General features: G+C 40.0%; 1 protein-coding gene across 1 annotated transcript in view; it reads right to left on the reverse strand.

Annotated features, from left to right (window-relative positions):
• PDE11A (phosphodiesterase 11A) overlaps window positions 1-18,815 on the reverse strand; it is a 255,806-nt gene that overhangs the window by 131,719 nt on the left and 105,272 nt on the right. Inside the window, exon 8 of the mRNA XM_004426667.3 lies at window positions 5,538-5,588. Coding sequence (XP_004426724.2) covers window positions 5,538-5,588 — 51 coding nt within the window. The remainder of the gene's footprint in view (window positions 1-5,537; window positions 5,589-18,815) is intronic.

Here is an 18,815-nt window from a genome sequence, read left to right on the forward strand (position 1 = left end):
CTGACTGCGGTGGGGAACATGAGATCCCCAAACCTCTGCCACACAGTGCCCTGCCCTACGGCTCCCCTCCTCAGCAGTCGCCGTATCCCCTGGGTTTGGGTAAATGCCACGGTGTTACCTCCTCTCTGCATAGTGCACTTTTTCTGCTACAAGAGACTGTAAGGATTGGGCTTTCCCACAGCTTTGGAAATACATACAGTTGGCAGGGTAGTGGCTGCTCTCTGTGCAATTAGAGAAATGTGCGCCCTCTGGAGGATCAGTTACTAAAGGGCATCCCATGCATTGGGCCAGCCAAGTGGGGCAAGTGCCGACTCCTGTCTCCTTGTGCAGGAGCCCTTGTGCAGGAGCCCTTGTGCAGGGCCTACGACAGACACGTTTACCAGCATAACCGCAAGGGAGGTTCTGAGGGCAGAAGCTTCTTATGATAACATTTGAATATTCTATGGATCAAACATAGCTCCTCAAACTTAATTACTTACAAAAAAAAAAAAAGCCTAGTGCATCACATCCCATCGGTCAGCCTGTCCCCTGCCATGCCTCTCACAGAGGAAGCTGTAAGATGCTACTTTTGAAATAGCCATTCTTATTTCGCTATGTAAAGGCCACAGGGAGTACTGTTCCTGGGTACTTTATTTTATTTACTTTACCAGGATATTAATTTGTGGCCCAGGCATTAACATTGAAAACTTGAAATATGCAAGAGGTAGTCCAAACCCAAACACCCAACATGAGTTATTGGTGTTTAATTACGGAGGCAGTTAAATAGTGCTGTAAACGAGTTCGTCTCTGATTGCAGCCATAACCCATGCAGTTTGGAACTGAAAGAAGGGATGATAGAAGGTAGGCAATATAACATGAGAACGTCCATGAGTTGATTTTAATTGGTAAACTGGCATATATAGTGATAACTCTTTGGTCTGTCCACCACATTAGAATTTAAGGAAAGTGCATAAAATTACAGGAGCATATAATTGGTGTACTAAACTCATTTTCTTATGTTATCACAGCTGGCATCTTCAGGTTATTAAAAGCCTTTAAACCAGTCATCTTCAAAGAGATCTAATTGTCAATATGGTCTTTATACATTATTCCTGTTAGCACAGAGCAGAAGAGATATAAACAGGCACTAAAATCTGCACAAATTTTCTGGGCACACCTTTCTTATTTCAAGTTCATGGAAGATCAGTAAATGTTAATGAGGATAAAAACCAGTCTTTAGATCCTGGTTTTACTCATTCAATGCACAAGGCAACCAACCCATAAAGGATAAATTATTAACATTATAACCTGAATAAGACTTTTAAAAAGAATTAGTTCATTAGTTCCAGGAAGTTCTGTGATCCTTTTGTGTATAGGTGGCCCTACAAAAAGTACTGTTTCCCAAGGTATAAATGATATATTAGAACCAAAAAAAAAAGCTTAGGTTCTGACATTCTTGGATGAGCAATTCTATGTTGTTTCCCCTACTTATTCTGGCTGGAAAATTCAGGGACATTTCTAGAAAGGTTTTCACACTCTAACCACCATTCTCCCATCCAACACCACACACCCCTCAAGGAGATTTTTCCAAACAGGAGAAATAGGGTTAACAGAACAAAACAAAACAAAAACAAAAACATCCTCTCCCTCTCCAATGGCATTCTAGAATAGGAAAAGAAATTCCAAAACACGGAGGGGTGTGAAATAGGAAGACAAGATATGAGGAAAGGTGAGGTGGTATCGGCCTAGCATTAATGATTATTAATAATGATTATTAAAGATTCACTACAGGTTTATTTTATATGAAATCTATGTTCCTTTAGGCCACACCACCTAGGAGTACAAGTGGTAGTGAATTGAAAGTAATTAATGGTACATATCACAATCTCCAATATTATAGGATCTCCCTCTCTCCTACTTATTTCTGGGAGTTCTCAGGGTATACCTTACTTGTCCTTAAGATGTGACCACTCAGCCTGCATTGATTCCTTCAGCCTCTGCTGGTCACACCAGTAGGAAGGTGCCCAGCCTCTGGTCCAGTGATGCTTCCCTCCATTGGGCTGCTGCTTTCTGTTGCGTGCTGTCGACACTCTGGAAGCCTTGTGCTCTCGGGGGCATGTAGTGCACTGAAACCAAACTAAAGTCCACGCTTTCTGTGTCCACTAATGTTCTTAGTTGAGAATGTGAGTCCATGGGAGGCTGGCGTGAGAGACAAATCCAAGGGCCAAACCCCATGCTGAACTTGGAATCATCCAGAAACTGAGGCCTGTGGTCTCACTTTCCATCAGAAAGAGTTCTTGACTCAGAAGCCCTCTTAGTCTCTCATGTAAACGAAACACATTGCACTGGTCTTCCAGACACGTCTGAATCCCGGATGCGGCGCAGCTTGGGTTGCAGCTGGAGTCTGACCGGTGTACGCACGTGTTTGACCTCCAGATCCTTTTCAGCCCTAGAGGATGGAATCGTTTTCTTCCCAAACTCTGGCTTCATCTCTGAATCTCTGATCACTATCCCGGTCCCAGCTGGGCATGACCCAATACATTGAGACTCAGCCATCCTTTAACTCATGAAATCCCATGAATAACTCTGATTCTAGATTTCCAATTACTGTACTTTTTAAAAAAATTATCTCTGCTAAAGAAACTATTGCAGGTAGCAAAGGTTACAATATAGCTGAATGTCAGCATGGTTTGTCTGCATATATTAGTCAAAACAAAGCATTTATTTACTGTTATTTAGCTACAATGTTAGGAAACTGCCGTTGCACACACTCTAGTGTGAAATTTCAGTATGTAAATACTTTTCGGTGTCTCTGTGCAGGATTATTTTAAGCCCACTACATTTTAATGTTATTGCTGCAGTTATAAGACATCAGCTACCAACTATGATAATGTTTTATACACTTTATATTTCAAGGAAAAAAGCCATTAGGTTAAAATTATCTACTATATCTCAATTACATTGTAATAAGATATTTGCTAATATCTTTCAGGATAAAATTGGGAATAAATCAGTTAAGTTAATAATCTTGATAATTTTAAGATGAAATAACCCTTTGTTCTCAAATTTAAATACTTTATATTTTTAGTATGTTTGTAAGCTAACAATAGAAAAACGTGGCAAATTCCAATACAACGGTGTTTTCTTCACTCTAAGCAAAGAATTAAAACTGAACATAGGGCAATACCTTCAGATTGTGGACAAGCTATTGGTTTTGGCCTGCTATAGCTCTGGGCATGGCCCATCAAATAGCCCTGCAGTCATATTTAGTCCGTTGTGAGCTTTGCCGTCTTTCTCCCTGCCTGCCCCTTCCTCCTTTTAGCCGTGATGATAATTATAACAACAGTAAAAGTAGCAAAATATTTATGGGAAGTAATTTTTATAAATAGGATTTCCAGCAAACTGAACTTTATTAGTTAAAGTAAAGAAGCTTTAAATATTTTTGGTGGAAATATTTATAACATATATATAAAATATAAAAATTATATATAACGCTGTTTTAACATTTTCTTAATGAATAATTGTTTTGAGTTATAGAACACTGATGGCTTTTGAATTTATTTAGTCATTCAGTCATTCATTCAACAAGTATTTCTTGAATGCTACTATGTTCCCAGAGCTGTAAAGGCAGTAGAGATAGAGCAGTGAACAAAACATGCGAAAAGCACAGCCCCGAGGGTGCTCAGATTCTAGCCCGTATGGATGACGTTCATCTCTACAACAAGCTGGCCCTGACTGCTGTGGTTTGGTTGTTCCGTCTCCTTCCTCTGCCATCAGCTGTCACCTCTTGCTGACACCATGTCTCTCCTTCTGAACCGGGTCACTATCGCAAGTCTTTTCCTAAGCGTCTCTCCAGGCCAATAAGAAACCACATCCAAGCAGCTCACTGTATGCCCACCACAGATGTGCTGCTCCCTGCCCTTCCGAGCAGTTCCCTCATCCCTACTCTGAGTTTGGGGTCTTCCCTGTTTCCTTTCTGTATTAGTGTGACTCAACTCTAATGATCTGATTCATTTATCAGGCCCAAAGGGCTCTGTGCCATTTTTCCTGGGATGACAAATGCATCTATGTGCAAATGAAACTCTTAGAAGAGTGGTCCTCATCAAGTGTTATTACATACAAATATTACAATACAAAACATTATCTTTCTTTTGGTCGTGGTAGCTTGCCTGACAATTCTCTGAACCTCCACAAAAACTTATAAAAGCAGACACCAAAACTTTCAACAGAGAGGAAAATCAGTTTCACCATGCTCCCATGTTTGACCATGGCTGGTTAGAAGTACAGGGAGAGGAGTAAGAAGTCTGAGCCGTCTTTAAGGGAATGGTGGTGACTAAGGTGAAAAGGAGTATCTAAGGCTCATTCACAGACTCATTAGATGTCGGAGCTGAAGCAGCAGTGAAGCATGGTGGTTAAGAACTCCAGTTCCAGGGCCTGATTGCCTGGCTATACCCCTTACAATCATTTGATCTTGGCCTGTCTACTCAACATCTCTGTACCTCAGTTTACTCATCTGTAAATAGCATGTACTTCACAGGATTACGAGACTGAAATGAACTAATACAGGTAAAGTGTTTTGTACTGTGCCTGGTCCATAATAAGCAGCACTTGGTAAATGTTAGCTATTATTATCCTAATCTCTTCACTTATTTATTTATTTGTTTTGTGAGGAGATCAGCCCTGTGCTAACATCTGCCAATCCTCCTCTTTTTTTCCTTTTTTGCTGAGGAAGACTGGCCCTGGGCTAACATCCGTGCCCATCTTCCTCCACTTTATATGGGACGCCACCACAGCATGGCTTGCCAAGCAATGCGTTGGTGTGCGCCCAGGATCTGAACTGGCGAACCCCGGGCTGCTGCGGCGGAGCGTGCCCACTTAACCGCTTGCGCCACTTGGCCGGCCCCTCTTCACTTATTTTTACAGATGAAAGTATAGGCCCTAAGATTCTTTTGTTGTTGTTTGGTTGGTTGGTTTTTGCTGAGGCAGATTCGCCCTGAGCTAACATCTGTTGCCAATCTTCCTCTTTGTTTTTTTTTTTTTTTGCTTAAGGAAGATTCGCCCTGAGCTGACATCTGTGCCAATCTTGCTCTATTTTGTATGTGGGGTGCCACCACAGCATGGCTGATTAGTGGTGTATGTCTGTACCTGGGATCCAAACCCGTGAACCTAGGCCACAGAAGCGGAGCACACGGAACTTAACCACTATGCCACGGGGCCGGCCCCTAACCCCTAAGATTTTAAATGAACAGTTAGAGATAAAACCAATGCCAAAACCAGGCCTTGATTCTCACTGTGTAAAATATTACACAGATTTTTTCCTGATATCCTGCTTACTTAACAAAGGGAAAGAAACAAATACTGAACCATTTAAACAATCATGAAGGGGCTATTCAGTTATTTAAACTCTATAACGGAAATATCCAAACACACCTTTGTCCAGTTCTATTCCCCCAACAGCCAGGGGGCAGGACTAATTCCACAGAGGCCAGAGAAGAAAGGTCAGAAAGCCACGGGAAGTTTAACTGTATGCACGAATAGGGCACCATTTGCTTCCTTACCTTAAACTTGTCAACTTCAGCTTTTGAACATGTCGCATGGTATGATAGCACCTGATGCGGGAGAAAAGGAAAAAAAACTTTAGTAACTAGACATGACTCTACTTTCTGAAATTCTCCTGGCTTAAAAACAAACTTTGCTGGCCGGCCCCGTGGCTTGGTGGTTAAGTGCGCGCGCTCCGCTGCTGGCGACCCGGGTTCGGATCCCGGGCGCGCACTGACGCGCTGCTTCTCCGGCCATGCTGAGGCCGCGTCCCACATACAGCAACTAGAAGGATGTGCAGCTATGACACACAACTATCTACTGGGGCTTTGGGGGGAAAAATAAATAAATAAAATCTTTAAAAAAAAAAAATAAATAAACTTTGCTCATGTATATCACCTTGACATAATAGTGGATTTTAATGCACAACAAGAAATTTCCAATAACAGTCTGTGACTCAGACTGTCATCTGTGCAATTACAGTGGAATCTATTATAATGCTGAACAGAACTACAGCCTGCATTAAAGGCTAAGTATTTTATACCAGGATGTTTTTATAGGTAGTTATTTTATCAAAGGGACATGATGTGGCTCAAGGCCACAGTTCCCAAAGGATGTGAATACTTATCCTGTGAAATGCTCTGGAACATAAATAAATAAAAAGGTGTTGTGTGTGTGTGTGCGTGCGTGTGTGTGTGTACCGTGGCAGACACTGTAGACTGCTGACTCAACTTCCATCTCTGGTCTATTCTCACTTCCCTGTTTTTATTATATAGGAAAGATTATATTGTCATGCTCAACTATCTGCAACGCTTTTTGTAACAGGATTATATTTCCCTGCCCTATTGACATCAGCCTTAGTATATGACTTGCTTTAGCCAGTGGAATGTGGGGGAAAGTGACAGACGCCATTTTTGAGCAGCGTCTTTAAGAGCCATCACTTGGTTCTGCCACCCCCCCTCCACCATGGGAAACGCATGGCCCTGAGAGGGGCTGCTCTCTCAGCCTGGGCCCCCAAATGAAGAAGATGCATTGAACAGAGCCACAGTCAACCCGCAGCTGATGACGTGTCACATGAGCGAGAAATCAACCTTTGTGGTTTATCACCACATCATAACTTACTGATAAGGGGCCGATCTTCCTCACTAAAAAAAAAAAAAAAAGTCAAAAAACCGATCCCTAGGCTCTCTAGGGGTCATGTGGGGTGGCCATGTGAGATTCCTCTGGTCAACGAAATATAAGTGGAGTGTTGAGGTTGCCTCTTTCCTTTCCTTTTTCTTCCTCCCTGGAAAACATTCATAAGGCCTGGAGGTGCAGCAAAATCTGCTGTCTATGAGGAGACAACCATGAGTATGAATGGCAGCTTGTTATGGATAGTAGAGCAGAAAGGGAAAAAGAAATGAGTGTGGCCCTGGACTGCCCTGCCCCAGACTTCTTGTTATGTGGGACAAGTAAACATACACTTGCTCAAGTCAGTACTGGTATGTTATAAGGCATATCTACATATATATGTACACACACACATAATGCAACATGTTATATATTTTATGCTACCAATCCCATTCTTTATCTATACAAATCCCCTAAAAATACATCTGGGAAATGCTAAATCCCTCTTCAACTACCATCCATAGAGAATCACAGTGCACATTTGGCTCTGAAAAGTAAAGTAACATGTTTTACCTTGTTAAACTCAGCATTTCCCAAATCTAATTAGCCACAGAATTTCCTTTTAGGTGATATATTAATCTAGTAACATTCCAAGCTAATAACCTATTGACTAAGAACTTTGAGAAATGCTGACCCAAGGTATGTATGTACCATCTGTGTGATAGAAGTCGGGCCACGATGGAGGCAGTGTCTCACAGTGGTTAGAACAGCCTCTAAAGCCAGACTTCCAGGGCGCCACTGCTTCCTAGCTGTGGGAGTTTCTGTGGACAAGTGTCTTAATCTCTTTGGGCCTCATTTGTAAAATGGTATAATGTTAATAATATACAGGCATCTCCTGCTTAACATCAGTAATCTATTCTTGAAAATATGAGATTCCACCTGAAAACACCAACAGAGAGCCTGTTTTCCATTATTTTTAATTGGAAAAAATTGTAATGCATTATAAGACCTGCAACCACTTTCTAAAACTTAACAAAAATGCAGTAAAATTCATATGTATGTATTAAACAAAAAATGTTAGATTATAAATTGCATTATGTTACTTTCTGATCATAAGCAACATAGTTCTTAACAAAAAGTTGCTTTATATGCAGTGGTATCTTCTCTTCCTGTAAACACTTTAATCACTCACTTCTTTTCCCATAGTTTTCTCAACACTTTTTTATCTTTGGGAGGGGACTCGTTGTCAATACTAAGCAAAAACAAGAGCTAAATATTAGTGGCATGGTGGTGACACGTTCAGGACAAGTTGCCTTTTTCAATGCCAGTAACAACTGAGATGCACACCCTCATTGTTCAATTCCTTGTGGTTCTCAAAGTGTCTACACATGATTTAGACGTTATTTAGACCAATGCTATCTGGAATGTAAATCAAAACATTTCCCACACCTCATTTTGTTTAAAAAAAATTATACAGAGTTTCAGGGACATAAATGTAATTTTTTCCTAATATAAACAAAGGCACAAAAATGTATTGAGAGATAAATATGTTCTATGAGGTTTGGTTATTAAAAACCAAGAGATTTTCTACTAGGAAAATTCTGCGGTGTGGGCCTGTACTTCACACAGTTCTTAGGAAGATTAATAAATACATGTCGAATATCTGGCACAAAAATAATCAGCTTATATTTATTGTATTAATATTCAATTACAATTCTACCATATAAATATTTGGCAGGGCATTATGTCATCATATTATTATCTTCATTGTCTCATAATTATTAACAGGTGTTTTACAACGCAAAAATAACCAAATTGGTTTTGTTCTTTTGGTTTGGTTTTACTATGGCAAACTTTAATTTGGCAGTAATCTTATTAAAATTTCTTATCACTTACAAGTCTTTTTGCACATTCAATCTTCAAAATTTATCTTTATTTACTTTAAAAAATATCCATAAAAACTCAAGCTGAAATTCTGCCACCAGGTGGTGCTTAGCCAGGCTTTTAGTATTTAAGGCATACTTTCTACTCCTCTTGTTTACATCAACTTTTCCCATTTCCTTTATTATTAAAAAAACAAATGATTAACTCCACTGAATTGAAGCTCTTTGAATCAGTGAAGCAGACCATCACTACAGATTAAGACTTTTTGTCCACTTAAAATACTCTTTTGTTTAGTTTGTTATTATTGACTTGTAGGTCTTTGTAATTTTAGATACAAGTCCTCTGTCAGATGTATATTTTGAAAATATAATCTCCCAGTCTTTGGCTTTTCTATTAATTTTCTTCTTTGTTTTGTTTTGTTTTTTAGTCGTGAAAGGATTCCCACCATCTAGTTAGTTAACACACCCATCACCTCACATATTTATCTTTTTTTTTGGTGAGAACATCTAAGTTTTACTCTCTTAGCAAATTGCAATTATATAATATAGTGTTATCAACTATAATCACCATATTTTACATTAGATCCTCAGACCTTATTCATCTTATAGCTGAAAGATTGTACCCTTTTATCAACCCAATTTTCTTTTAATGTATCTTTTAATGATCAAAAGTTTTCAATTTTGATCAAATGTAATTTGTCAATTTTGTTTACTGTTACTGTTTTGTGTGTCCTTTCTAAGAAATTTTGTCTACCCTAAAGCTGTAAATATATATTGTGCTGTCTTCTCAAAACTTTATACTTTTATCTTTTATGTTTAGGTCTATGATACGCCTGAAATTAAATTTGTGTATGATGTGAGATTAAGACTTTAATGAAATAAATGCCTTGGTTACTTTGTCATGATTCTTAAATTTTCCAGGGCTGTAACATGGAGCCAAATCCCTTTGGGAGTTCGTTCTCAGATTTTAAGTGTCTCTACTATTAATCTCTACTATTAATCTATTAAGTCCATAGGAATTTATTTATTCTATCTAATTTGACCAAATTAACAATAAGGAAGATTTGGGTTTTACCTTTTGAATCTTTTTGTTCTGAGAGTTCTAATTTCCCTTTGTAGAATCCTGAGAACCAGTAAACGGAGCAGAGGAGCAGCCTCACACAAGAATTTTTCAACCACCTGCTCCTGAGAGAGTACAGCCCCTTGTGGATGAGCAGGGAGGAATCATCAGCTAGTAAGAGTGCCTTGTTCCTGCAGGAGTAGGCCCTTTGGTAAACTGCAGTCTGGGAGGATGTAGTACTGTCCCTTCTAAGACAAACAGATCCTTGAGTCCTGCTACAGAATACTCTGATTTTCTCCTTCCAAGCAGTTTCTGCAGTTTGGTCCTAAAGGATTTCCTGGGATGTGTTCGGGAAGGTGGTGGTGTTTCCTTGCTCCCGTTTACTCTGAGGGTTTGCTTCACACAGAGGACAGCAGTGAGAACTCAGCAAAGTCTGTACCACTTTCATGTATATCGATGTGGCCATCAGGCCATTCTGACTACATATAAATACACAACAGTGAGTTTGCTTAGCTCCTAGCTTCTCATTGTTGCAAAACCTCTGATCAAATGTGATCACCTCACTATTTTCAACAGGCATCTACAAATGCTGTGGAGGACACACAGGACACTTCCTCATCACCTATGGTCACCAATCATGTCCCATTCACTCCTCGACCTGCATCAGTACCCCACTAAAACAGCTTGTGTCAAGGTTTCCAATTGCTTGCTGCCAAATCCATGGAGAGGTCTGCAACTGCCTTTCGCAGCAGTACTGACCCCAGGTTGTCACTCTTGTCTTTTTTGGAAAGTCTCCTCTCTGGGCTTTCATAATACCACACTATTTTGGTTTTCATCCTATTTTTGTTTGTTCTTTCTCTATTTTCTTTATTGGCCCCTCCTCCTCTACCTTAACTCTAAATGTAGAAGTTTGTGGGCTCAGTCTCTCCTTCAGTGATGTCACACACTCTCATGGCTTTATACATCATCTCTGTGGTGACAAATTCCAAATTTAGCCCTAACCTCTCCTTGAGCTTCAAAATCACATATCCAATTGCCTGCAACACTAACTTCCTACTTGGTCAACTCACTGGCATCTCAAACCTAACATGTCTAAACACACATGTTGATTTTCCCATAGATAGTAGGCAGAATGATGCTCCCTCTCCCTTTAAGATGTCCATATCCCTGGGGCTGGCCCGGTGGTGTAGTGGTTAAGTTTGCGAGCTCCGCTTTGCGGGCCCGGGGTTCGCAGGTTTGGATCCTGGGCGCGGACCGACACAACACTCATCAAGCCATGCTGTGGAGGCATCCCATATACAAAATAGAGGAAGATGGGCATAGACATTAGCTCAGGGCCAATCTTCCTCAGCAAAAAGAGGAAGAATGGCAACGGATGTTAGCTCATGGCCAAGGTGCCTCACAAAAAAAAAAGAAAAAAGAAAACAAAAGATGTCCACATCCCAGTCCCTGGAATCTGTGAATATGTTTATGTTACTTGCAAAAGAGAATTAAGGTTGCTGATGGAATTAAGGTTGCTAATCAGCTAATGTTGGGATGGGAAGATTATCTTGGATTATTTAAGTGGGTTTAACATAATCACAGAGCTCCTTATAAGTCAAAGAGGAAGGCGGGAGAGTCAGAGTCATAGTGATGAGATGTGAGAAAGACTTGACCCACCGTTGCTAACTCTGAAAATGGAAAAAGGCCACCAGCCAAGGAATGCAGGTAACCTCTAGAGACTGGAAAGGCAAGGAAACGGACTGTTCTCTAGAGCCTCCCCTAGAAGGAACGCAGTCCCATCCACACTCTACTTTTAGCCCAAGGAGACCCATTTCAGACTTCTGACCTCCAGAACTTTAAGATAATAAATGTGTTGTTTTAATCCTCTAAATTTGTGGTAATTTGTTACAGAAGCCATAGGAAACTAATGTCACAAATCTGTTTCTCTCCCAGTCTTCCCCAGCTCCACAAATGACACTCCATCCAATCAATTGTTTAAACCAGAAACCTGAGGGTTATCCTTGATTTTTCCCTCCCTCTTTCCCTCACATTGAATCCATCAGACAAACATGTCATTTCCACGCCTATATTTTGACTCTTTCTACTACTGTTATCACGACCCGGGTCCAGTCCACCATTCTTTCCCACTTGGGCTCCAGCAATACCTCTCCACTTCTAACATCAGCCAGAGTAATATTTAAGAAATATAAATCATATCTTGCCATTCCCCAGCTGAAAACTCATCAGTGGCTTCCCATTACATTTAGAATAACATCTATATCCCAACAATGACCTGACACGTCCTGCACCATCTGGCCCTTGGCGCCCTCTTAAACTGCCCTGCATGCTGTGCACTCTCTCTTCTACATACTCCAGCCACACTCACCTCCTTTTGGTCTTTCTATACACCAAGCTCTTTTCTACCTTAGAGCCTTCCTCTCCCTCATCACCTGGTTCGTATTTTCATCCTTCTGAAATTAGGTTTAATATCAGTTCTTCGATGAGGTTTTCCCCTACCACCTTGAGAAACCACCTCATTCACCATTATTTTCTGAGTTAACAGACTGTTCCTTCACACCACTTGTCACAGTTGGAGTTAGTTGTTAGCTGGTTCATCACCTGCCTCCCCCACTAAACTGTAAGCACCATGAAGGCAAGGATCAGATCTGGTTTTGGTCACCAAAGTATATCCTGTCCCTAGGAGTATACCTGATACTTAATATGGACTCAGTAAATATTTTACAAATCAAGGAATAAAAAATAAAATGATCTTAAAAGAAAAGAACTTCTCCATTTCCCATATGCTTCACTGCTTGTATTATAAGTGGCCTTAATTGATGCCTTTTCCTCAATGAATTCATAATATGTCTTAGAGCATAAACTGAGCAGTGTAGGTAAGGTTGCCAGATTTAGCAAATAAAAATATAGGACATCCAATTAAATTTGAATTTCAGGTCAACAATATTTTCAATATCTGGGATATACTTATACCAAAAATATTATTTGTTGTTGATCTGAAATTCAAATTTAACTGAGTGTCTTGTTTCTTTACCTCTCTCCAAATTAAGAAAGCTGGAAACAAATATGGAAAACTTTAAGCCACATCACAAAATATTCATATTCCTTCCCCCACCCTCACCCCACAACATCTCCCAGTGACTTCTTCTCCACAGTATTTTATCTGGCAAACCAACAAATGCCTCGAGTCTGAAATATTTTCAGCAATGCCAAATAACCTCATTAATCTAAGATCTGTGATGAATCTGTGGATGCCATTGAAGGAAATATGACAAAAGTAATTCCTGATTACTTTTAGCACAGCAAATACTCAAAAGAGAATCATTTTATATATATATATATATTACATACACAAGAGTAATGATATATCACCATATGGCACAGCTAATGACTAGAAATCAGGCAAATTTCTATAGTTGAGAATAAAACTTAACAAATTAAAGAATTACATTTTTAAACTACTACTGTCAAGCCCTCTTGGATAAATTAAAGCTTCCTCCATGATTCCAGGCTATATTAATTTTATAAGAATTCCCTAAGCTGTATATTTCATAGGAAGGATCTAGGTATACCATCCATTTTTGAGTAATAATATCTTTGATCGAGTAAAAAAGCTTTAATTGAATGCATCATAACAGTTTTGAAGAAAGAAGGATCTGCAAATCTTAATTATATAAATATTTTCTCTATGAGGAACACTGTTAGGTTAGGAGAGTTTAGTCGTAACATACACATTTGTAAATTTTTTTGACAACGAAATAAAATTTGTATAAAGCTTACATACGAAAGTAAACAGTTGATCCACAGAACACTTGACAAACATTAAACTTTCACAAGAAAATTTCTATCCCAAGAAGATTTATCTTTTGTGTCTGTATTAATTTAGAAAATATTTTAAAGTAAAAACTAGCGACTGAGTTTTGTTGGTGAGCTCTAACTTAAGATATCTTTATATTGCCAACAGTAAATCACTACTGGCAAAACACTACCAACTTCAATTAACTTTCGGATTGAATTTGCTACTAGCAAAACAAAAAAAAGCAAGATAAAGCAATTATCACACCCATGAAGGACAGAGTAAAAAAGTCATGTTTTTGTGTCATTTCCACAGCGAGAAAAGACAGTTGACTATATTTCAAAAGAAAAACAATGAGTGGCGCTGCAAAATAGGACTGCTGTATCAAGCCTTGTCCTCGGCCACAGGCGGTCAAGGCCAGAGCCAAATGCTTCTCTTGCAATCCCAGGAACTGCCACTGGGTAGCTGAGGGCAAATCTCTCACATCAGTAGTTTTGAATATTAATTTATTGTGGTTCTGGACAGCCATTTGCTCCTGAAATGAGAAATGGACCATTACAGATACTGGCTGAAAGGAGCAGAAACTTAAAGAACCACTTAACAGGGAGGAGGAATGCAGACCTCGCTGAGGACGCAGACTGGCCGTCGTGGGCAAAAAAGAGCTGTGTGAATATTTACTGATATGTTTATGGCTCTGGTTGCAAAGTGGCACTTGGAAACTAAGCTGATAATCATAGTTAAGTTAAGCTGATCTGAAGTAAAATCCCAAACAATTTATATTGATGAGCTCCAAAGGAAGAAAGAAGCTTTGCTGTCAGCAGTAGGCCTCCAGCCAAGAATGGTGACAAAATACAAGGAATGAAAAGCCAATTTACTTGGAATGACCTGACAGAAGTGCCATCTAACTGAGTGAAGAACCTACTCCAGAATTTCTTAACAAGATGATGACAGGCGTCCAAGATATCACTACTGAACAAATGTGTAGAAACTGAGAAATCATCAGTTCCTGCTGTCAAATATTTAAGAAACTGTCTGCTGTGTAATGGAATGAAATGTTCAAAAAGGTACTTCAGATAACTATGTCTGCTGTGTGATCTGTTATCACGACCTTCAGAATATATATGTTATAAAAAATATTTTTAAAAATCTAAAAAGGACTCAAAATTTTTGAATTTAAAGAAGAATAGAAGATATCTGCTGAATCGGGGGTAATAAATAAAATAACCAATCGTTGGGGTGACTTCAAGATCATCTGCTTTTCAACTACTAAATGCAGGAAAGAAGGGCCACGCTTGTAGTTCATATCAACATATATTTATTATATGTAAGCCATTGTGATAGACATTTTGGGCTTCTTTTTCCCATCCTGGCAAATGAATGTTATTTGAGGCCTCAGTATTATTTGACTGCCAGCAGTTGTGTGAAGCACTGTGCTGAAAACGAGGAGCTCAGCAGGGGGCGTGCTGTGACTGACTAATGGCATCTTCCACTGGCACTGGGAGAGAAGAGAGGGGGCATGTGCGCCACGTATTTGCAACCACTGGAAACATCAGAATACAAGACATGACCCTCTGGAGCAAACACATTCATTCCAGGACCCTATTGACGCGAGAGATACAAAGATGCATTTTGAGAAAATCATAGATGTCTAAATTTAAATGTTTAGGGATATACCTAAAACATAGATGTAATTTTGATTTCCAATTCCATTTTGTATTACGTGAAATTTGTACTGGCAATAAACCTATTAGCTCTGTAGCCAGCCTCTGGTCCTCTGTGATATAAGAAACAGTGATTTTCTCAGGGAAGAGGCTAAAAGTCCTCCACTTGACTAGCAGGACAAATTAGTAGAGGGTATAAGAAACTGCAGTTACAAGAAAGTACCAAGTCCTCACTGAGTCCATCTTATTGGGCGCTCAAAAGAGCCGTCTTGGTTTTGAAAAAACAGGCTTGCTGTTTATATGGAAACAGGAAGAAAATAAACGCGTCTACCAAATTGTGTTCGGGGGTTGTGAGTAAAAGGAGTTTTCCAAAGAGCTCAGTGTACTGAAATCTACCTTGACAACAATATCACCATATAGGAAGCTTAGACTTCGAGGTCAATGCGAGATCCGCCCATCTTGGCTGGATTCTCTTTTAACTAATCTTATTGACAGAATAGATATGCCATTTTTGCATTTGTTTCATTTAAAAGTATGGAGTTAACCTCCCCAGTGGTTTGAGAGAGCACTCAATTTAGGATGTAAGATGCATTCATTAATTATTCACCCAAAGCAAAGATTTAACCTAATCATTCTATGTCATTACCAGATTAAAATGTTAACATTGGTAATCATACTCCAAATTTCAATCTAATTTTGAAAAGCAAGCCCTTAAAATACTTTCATAATTACAATTACTACCTGTTAGCTAGGATATAATGACAACATTGGCATTCATTTGGTAGCTACCCAAACCGTCTTTCACCCTTTGCCCCTAAATTGCTAAACACTGGTACCTGTGCACTTGCCAGAGGATAACATATCTTGTATGATATAGATCCTCAAACTTAATAGATACTCTGCAACTACATCCAAATTATCTCTGGCAGATTAAGAAGGCCACATGTTCTTTGACACTCCTCCCATGAGAGGTGGAGTCTGTGTCCTTTCCCCTTGACTCTAGCTGGGGTTTGCCACTGCTTCACTAATAGCATAATAAGTAATAATAATGTTGTGCCAGTTGCACTGGGCCCAGGCCTTAAGTGACTGGAAGCTTCTATTTCCTGGCCCTTGAAACATTCTCTCTTGTAACCCTGAACTGCTATGTATAAGGTCTATTTACCCTGTGAGAAGCTCCAGTCACATGGAGAAGCCTGAAGGATGAAACACCAAGTGCAAGAAGAGAGAGGCCAACGAGCACCATGGAGCCACACATGTGAGTGAGTGAAGAAGCCATCTTGAAATGCATCCTCCAGCCCCAACCACCCAAGCTGATACCCTGTGGATCAGAGATGAACCTCCTATCCGAGCCCTTTTGGAATTCCTGACCCATAAGATCATGAGCAACATTGTTCTGTGTTTTAAGCCACTGAATTGTGGGATATTTGGTTAAGAAGCAATAAATAAACAAAACGACATCAGCCTTCAGCTGGGATTTGCCACCCTATGCCATCCACAGATTAATGTAATCCAGCTGTCAACTGAAGCTAGTCTTTCAAAATCTAGGTAAGATTGGCTTGAACCCCTAAAACCAAGAAATACTATGGAAATTCAAAGCCTTTTTCAAAATATCTGCAAATTCCTGGCAGGTTTATATTCTTATCTTGTCCTTCAAATTGCTATGTATTCTTGTGCTGTATCCATTATATAATCATTATGCAAAACTGTGAAATTGAAGCCAGGTACCTGAGGGTTATTGTAGATATTCAATAAGAACATGATTGCCTTTTGACCTTGTTATGAGTCTTGTCAATTTGCTGTTCTCTTGTTTAACCTGAGAGGTGACTCGGTCTTGGTCTCGAGGATTTGTGACCATTTTGCAGAAGAAAGAGAATGCCTTCAGGGAGGTGTGATTACCAGATGGCCGGCCCCCAGCAGCCAATTGCCCAGAGGCTTATTGAGAGTGACTCCTTTGTTTCTCTAGAGCTCCTCCTGCCAAGCCTCTTAGCTCTGTAAAACCCCCCTGCTTTTGCTCTGGTTAAGGCAGATTTGAGCGAACCCATGCTCCCTCCTTCTCATCTTGGCCAACTCAAATGGGGTCTTTCTCCATCTCCAAGCACTGACGTCTCGGTGTCTGGCTTGCTGCACATCGGGCACACAAACTTGAGATTAAGAGGTTACCTATCAAAATCCAACTCCCTTTTCAATTTTCACAAAAACATCCACTCACATCAAGTGCTCATGAGGAAGGTTTTCTTTTTTTGTTCTTTCCTCCCTCCTTCCCCTCGTTTGTTCCTTTTTTCCTCCTCCTCTCTCTCCCTCCTTCCCTCTTTCCTTCTTTCTTTCTCTTTCTCTTCCTCTTCCTCCTTCTCTCTCCCCTTCTCTCCTATCACTTTTTCTTTCTTTCTGAAAAACAAATGATGGGGGTTTGCCTGGTGGCGTAGTGGTTAAGTTCAGCCCACTCCACTTCAGCAGCCAGGGTTCACTGGTTTGGATCCTGGGTGTGGACCTACACCAGTCATCAAGCCATGCTGTGGCAGCAACCCACATACAATATAGAGGAGGACTGTTACATCATTTCAAATAAAATGTCAGCCTCACCGTTCTCAAAAGTCCTCTTAGTCCTTCCACCACTGGGGCATTTCACTGACCATTAACCTCTTAAGTCTCAGCCTCTCTTCGTTTTTCTGGCTTCTCTCCAATGTAATATTTCCTTTTACCTTTTCTCTTTTCTCCCTCCATTTCAAATGTAAAATAACAAAATTCTCTCCCTTTCTCATACAGAATGGTTTTCCATATCCTCTGGTTGCTGGAGGCAGTCAAAATCAATTCTCTCATACCTTTACTATCCCAAGTGTGCTTGTCAAGGATTTTCCCATAAAATTCTGGTTCCTATTATTAGATAATATTTCACCCACCCGGTTATACTACAGAAGTTCTCATATGCATCTTAAGTCATTCGTTAGCTCAGTGGTTCTCAAAATTCAGCATGTATCTGAACACACATAGCTGGGCCCTGCCTCCAGAGTTCCTGGTTCAGCAGGTCTGGGGAGGGGCCCGAGAATTTACATTTCTAACAAGTTCCCAGGTGACACTGATGCTGCTGGTCTGAGGACCACACTGTGAGAACCACTTGTCTAAATTCCATCCATGGATTCCAGGTTAAAAATGTCTGGATTAGAGTGGAGGTTACTGGTTGGATGTTGGAGTGAACAGAGAGGAAAGAGACAAAGTTTGTCTGGATCATCTTCCAAATTCCAGTATGATTGGAATAGCTTCTTTTTTTTTTTTTTTTTTAAAGATTTTATTTATTTATTTTTCCCCCCAAAGCCCCAGTAGATAGTTGTGTGTCATAGCTGCACATCCTTCTAGTTGCTGTATGTGGGACGCGGCCTCAGCATGGCCGGAGAAGCAGCGCGCCGGTGCGAGCCCGGGATCCGAACCCGGGTCGCCAGCAGTGGAGCGCGCTCACTTAACCACCAAGCCACGGGGCCGGCCCAGGAATAGCTTCTTTTAAGAGAGTTAGAAATGTTTTCTTAGCTTTATTTTGCTAATTACACTTTTCTTTTCATTTCTTAATTGTGTTGAAAATGGAAATGCAAAAATGTTGTGAAATTAGTTTCAGTGAATACCAGTTTAGAACCTTTGGCTTATGACAGCAATTTGGTCAAGATCCTGTTTAAAATCATGTCATCACATAAGTCAAGTCTATGACATTTCTGAGCACAGAAATCAGAATTCATCCCCTGAAGTGCCACTGATTTGTAGCATGACCTCATTCTCTCTCCATCTAAAGGGGTCAGCAGTAG

The sequence above is a fragment of the Ceratotherium simum genome, chromosome 9 (genome assembly GCF_057802395.1).
Source record: "Ceratotherium simum simum isolate JZ-2026a chromosome 9, ASM5780239v1, whole genome shotgun sequence".
Classification (NCBI taxonomy): Eukaryota; Metazoa; Chordata; class Mammalia; order Perissodactyla; family Rhinocerotidae; genus Ceratotherium; species Ceratotherium simum.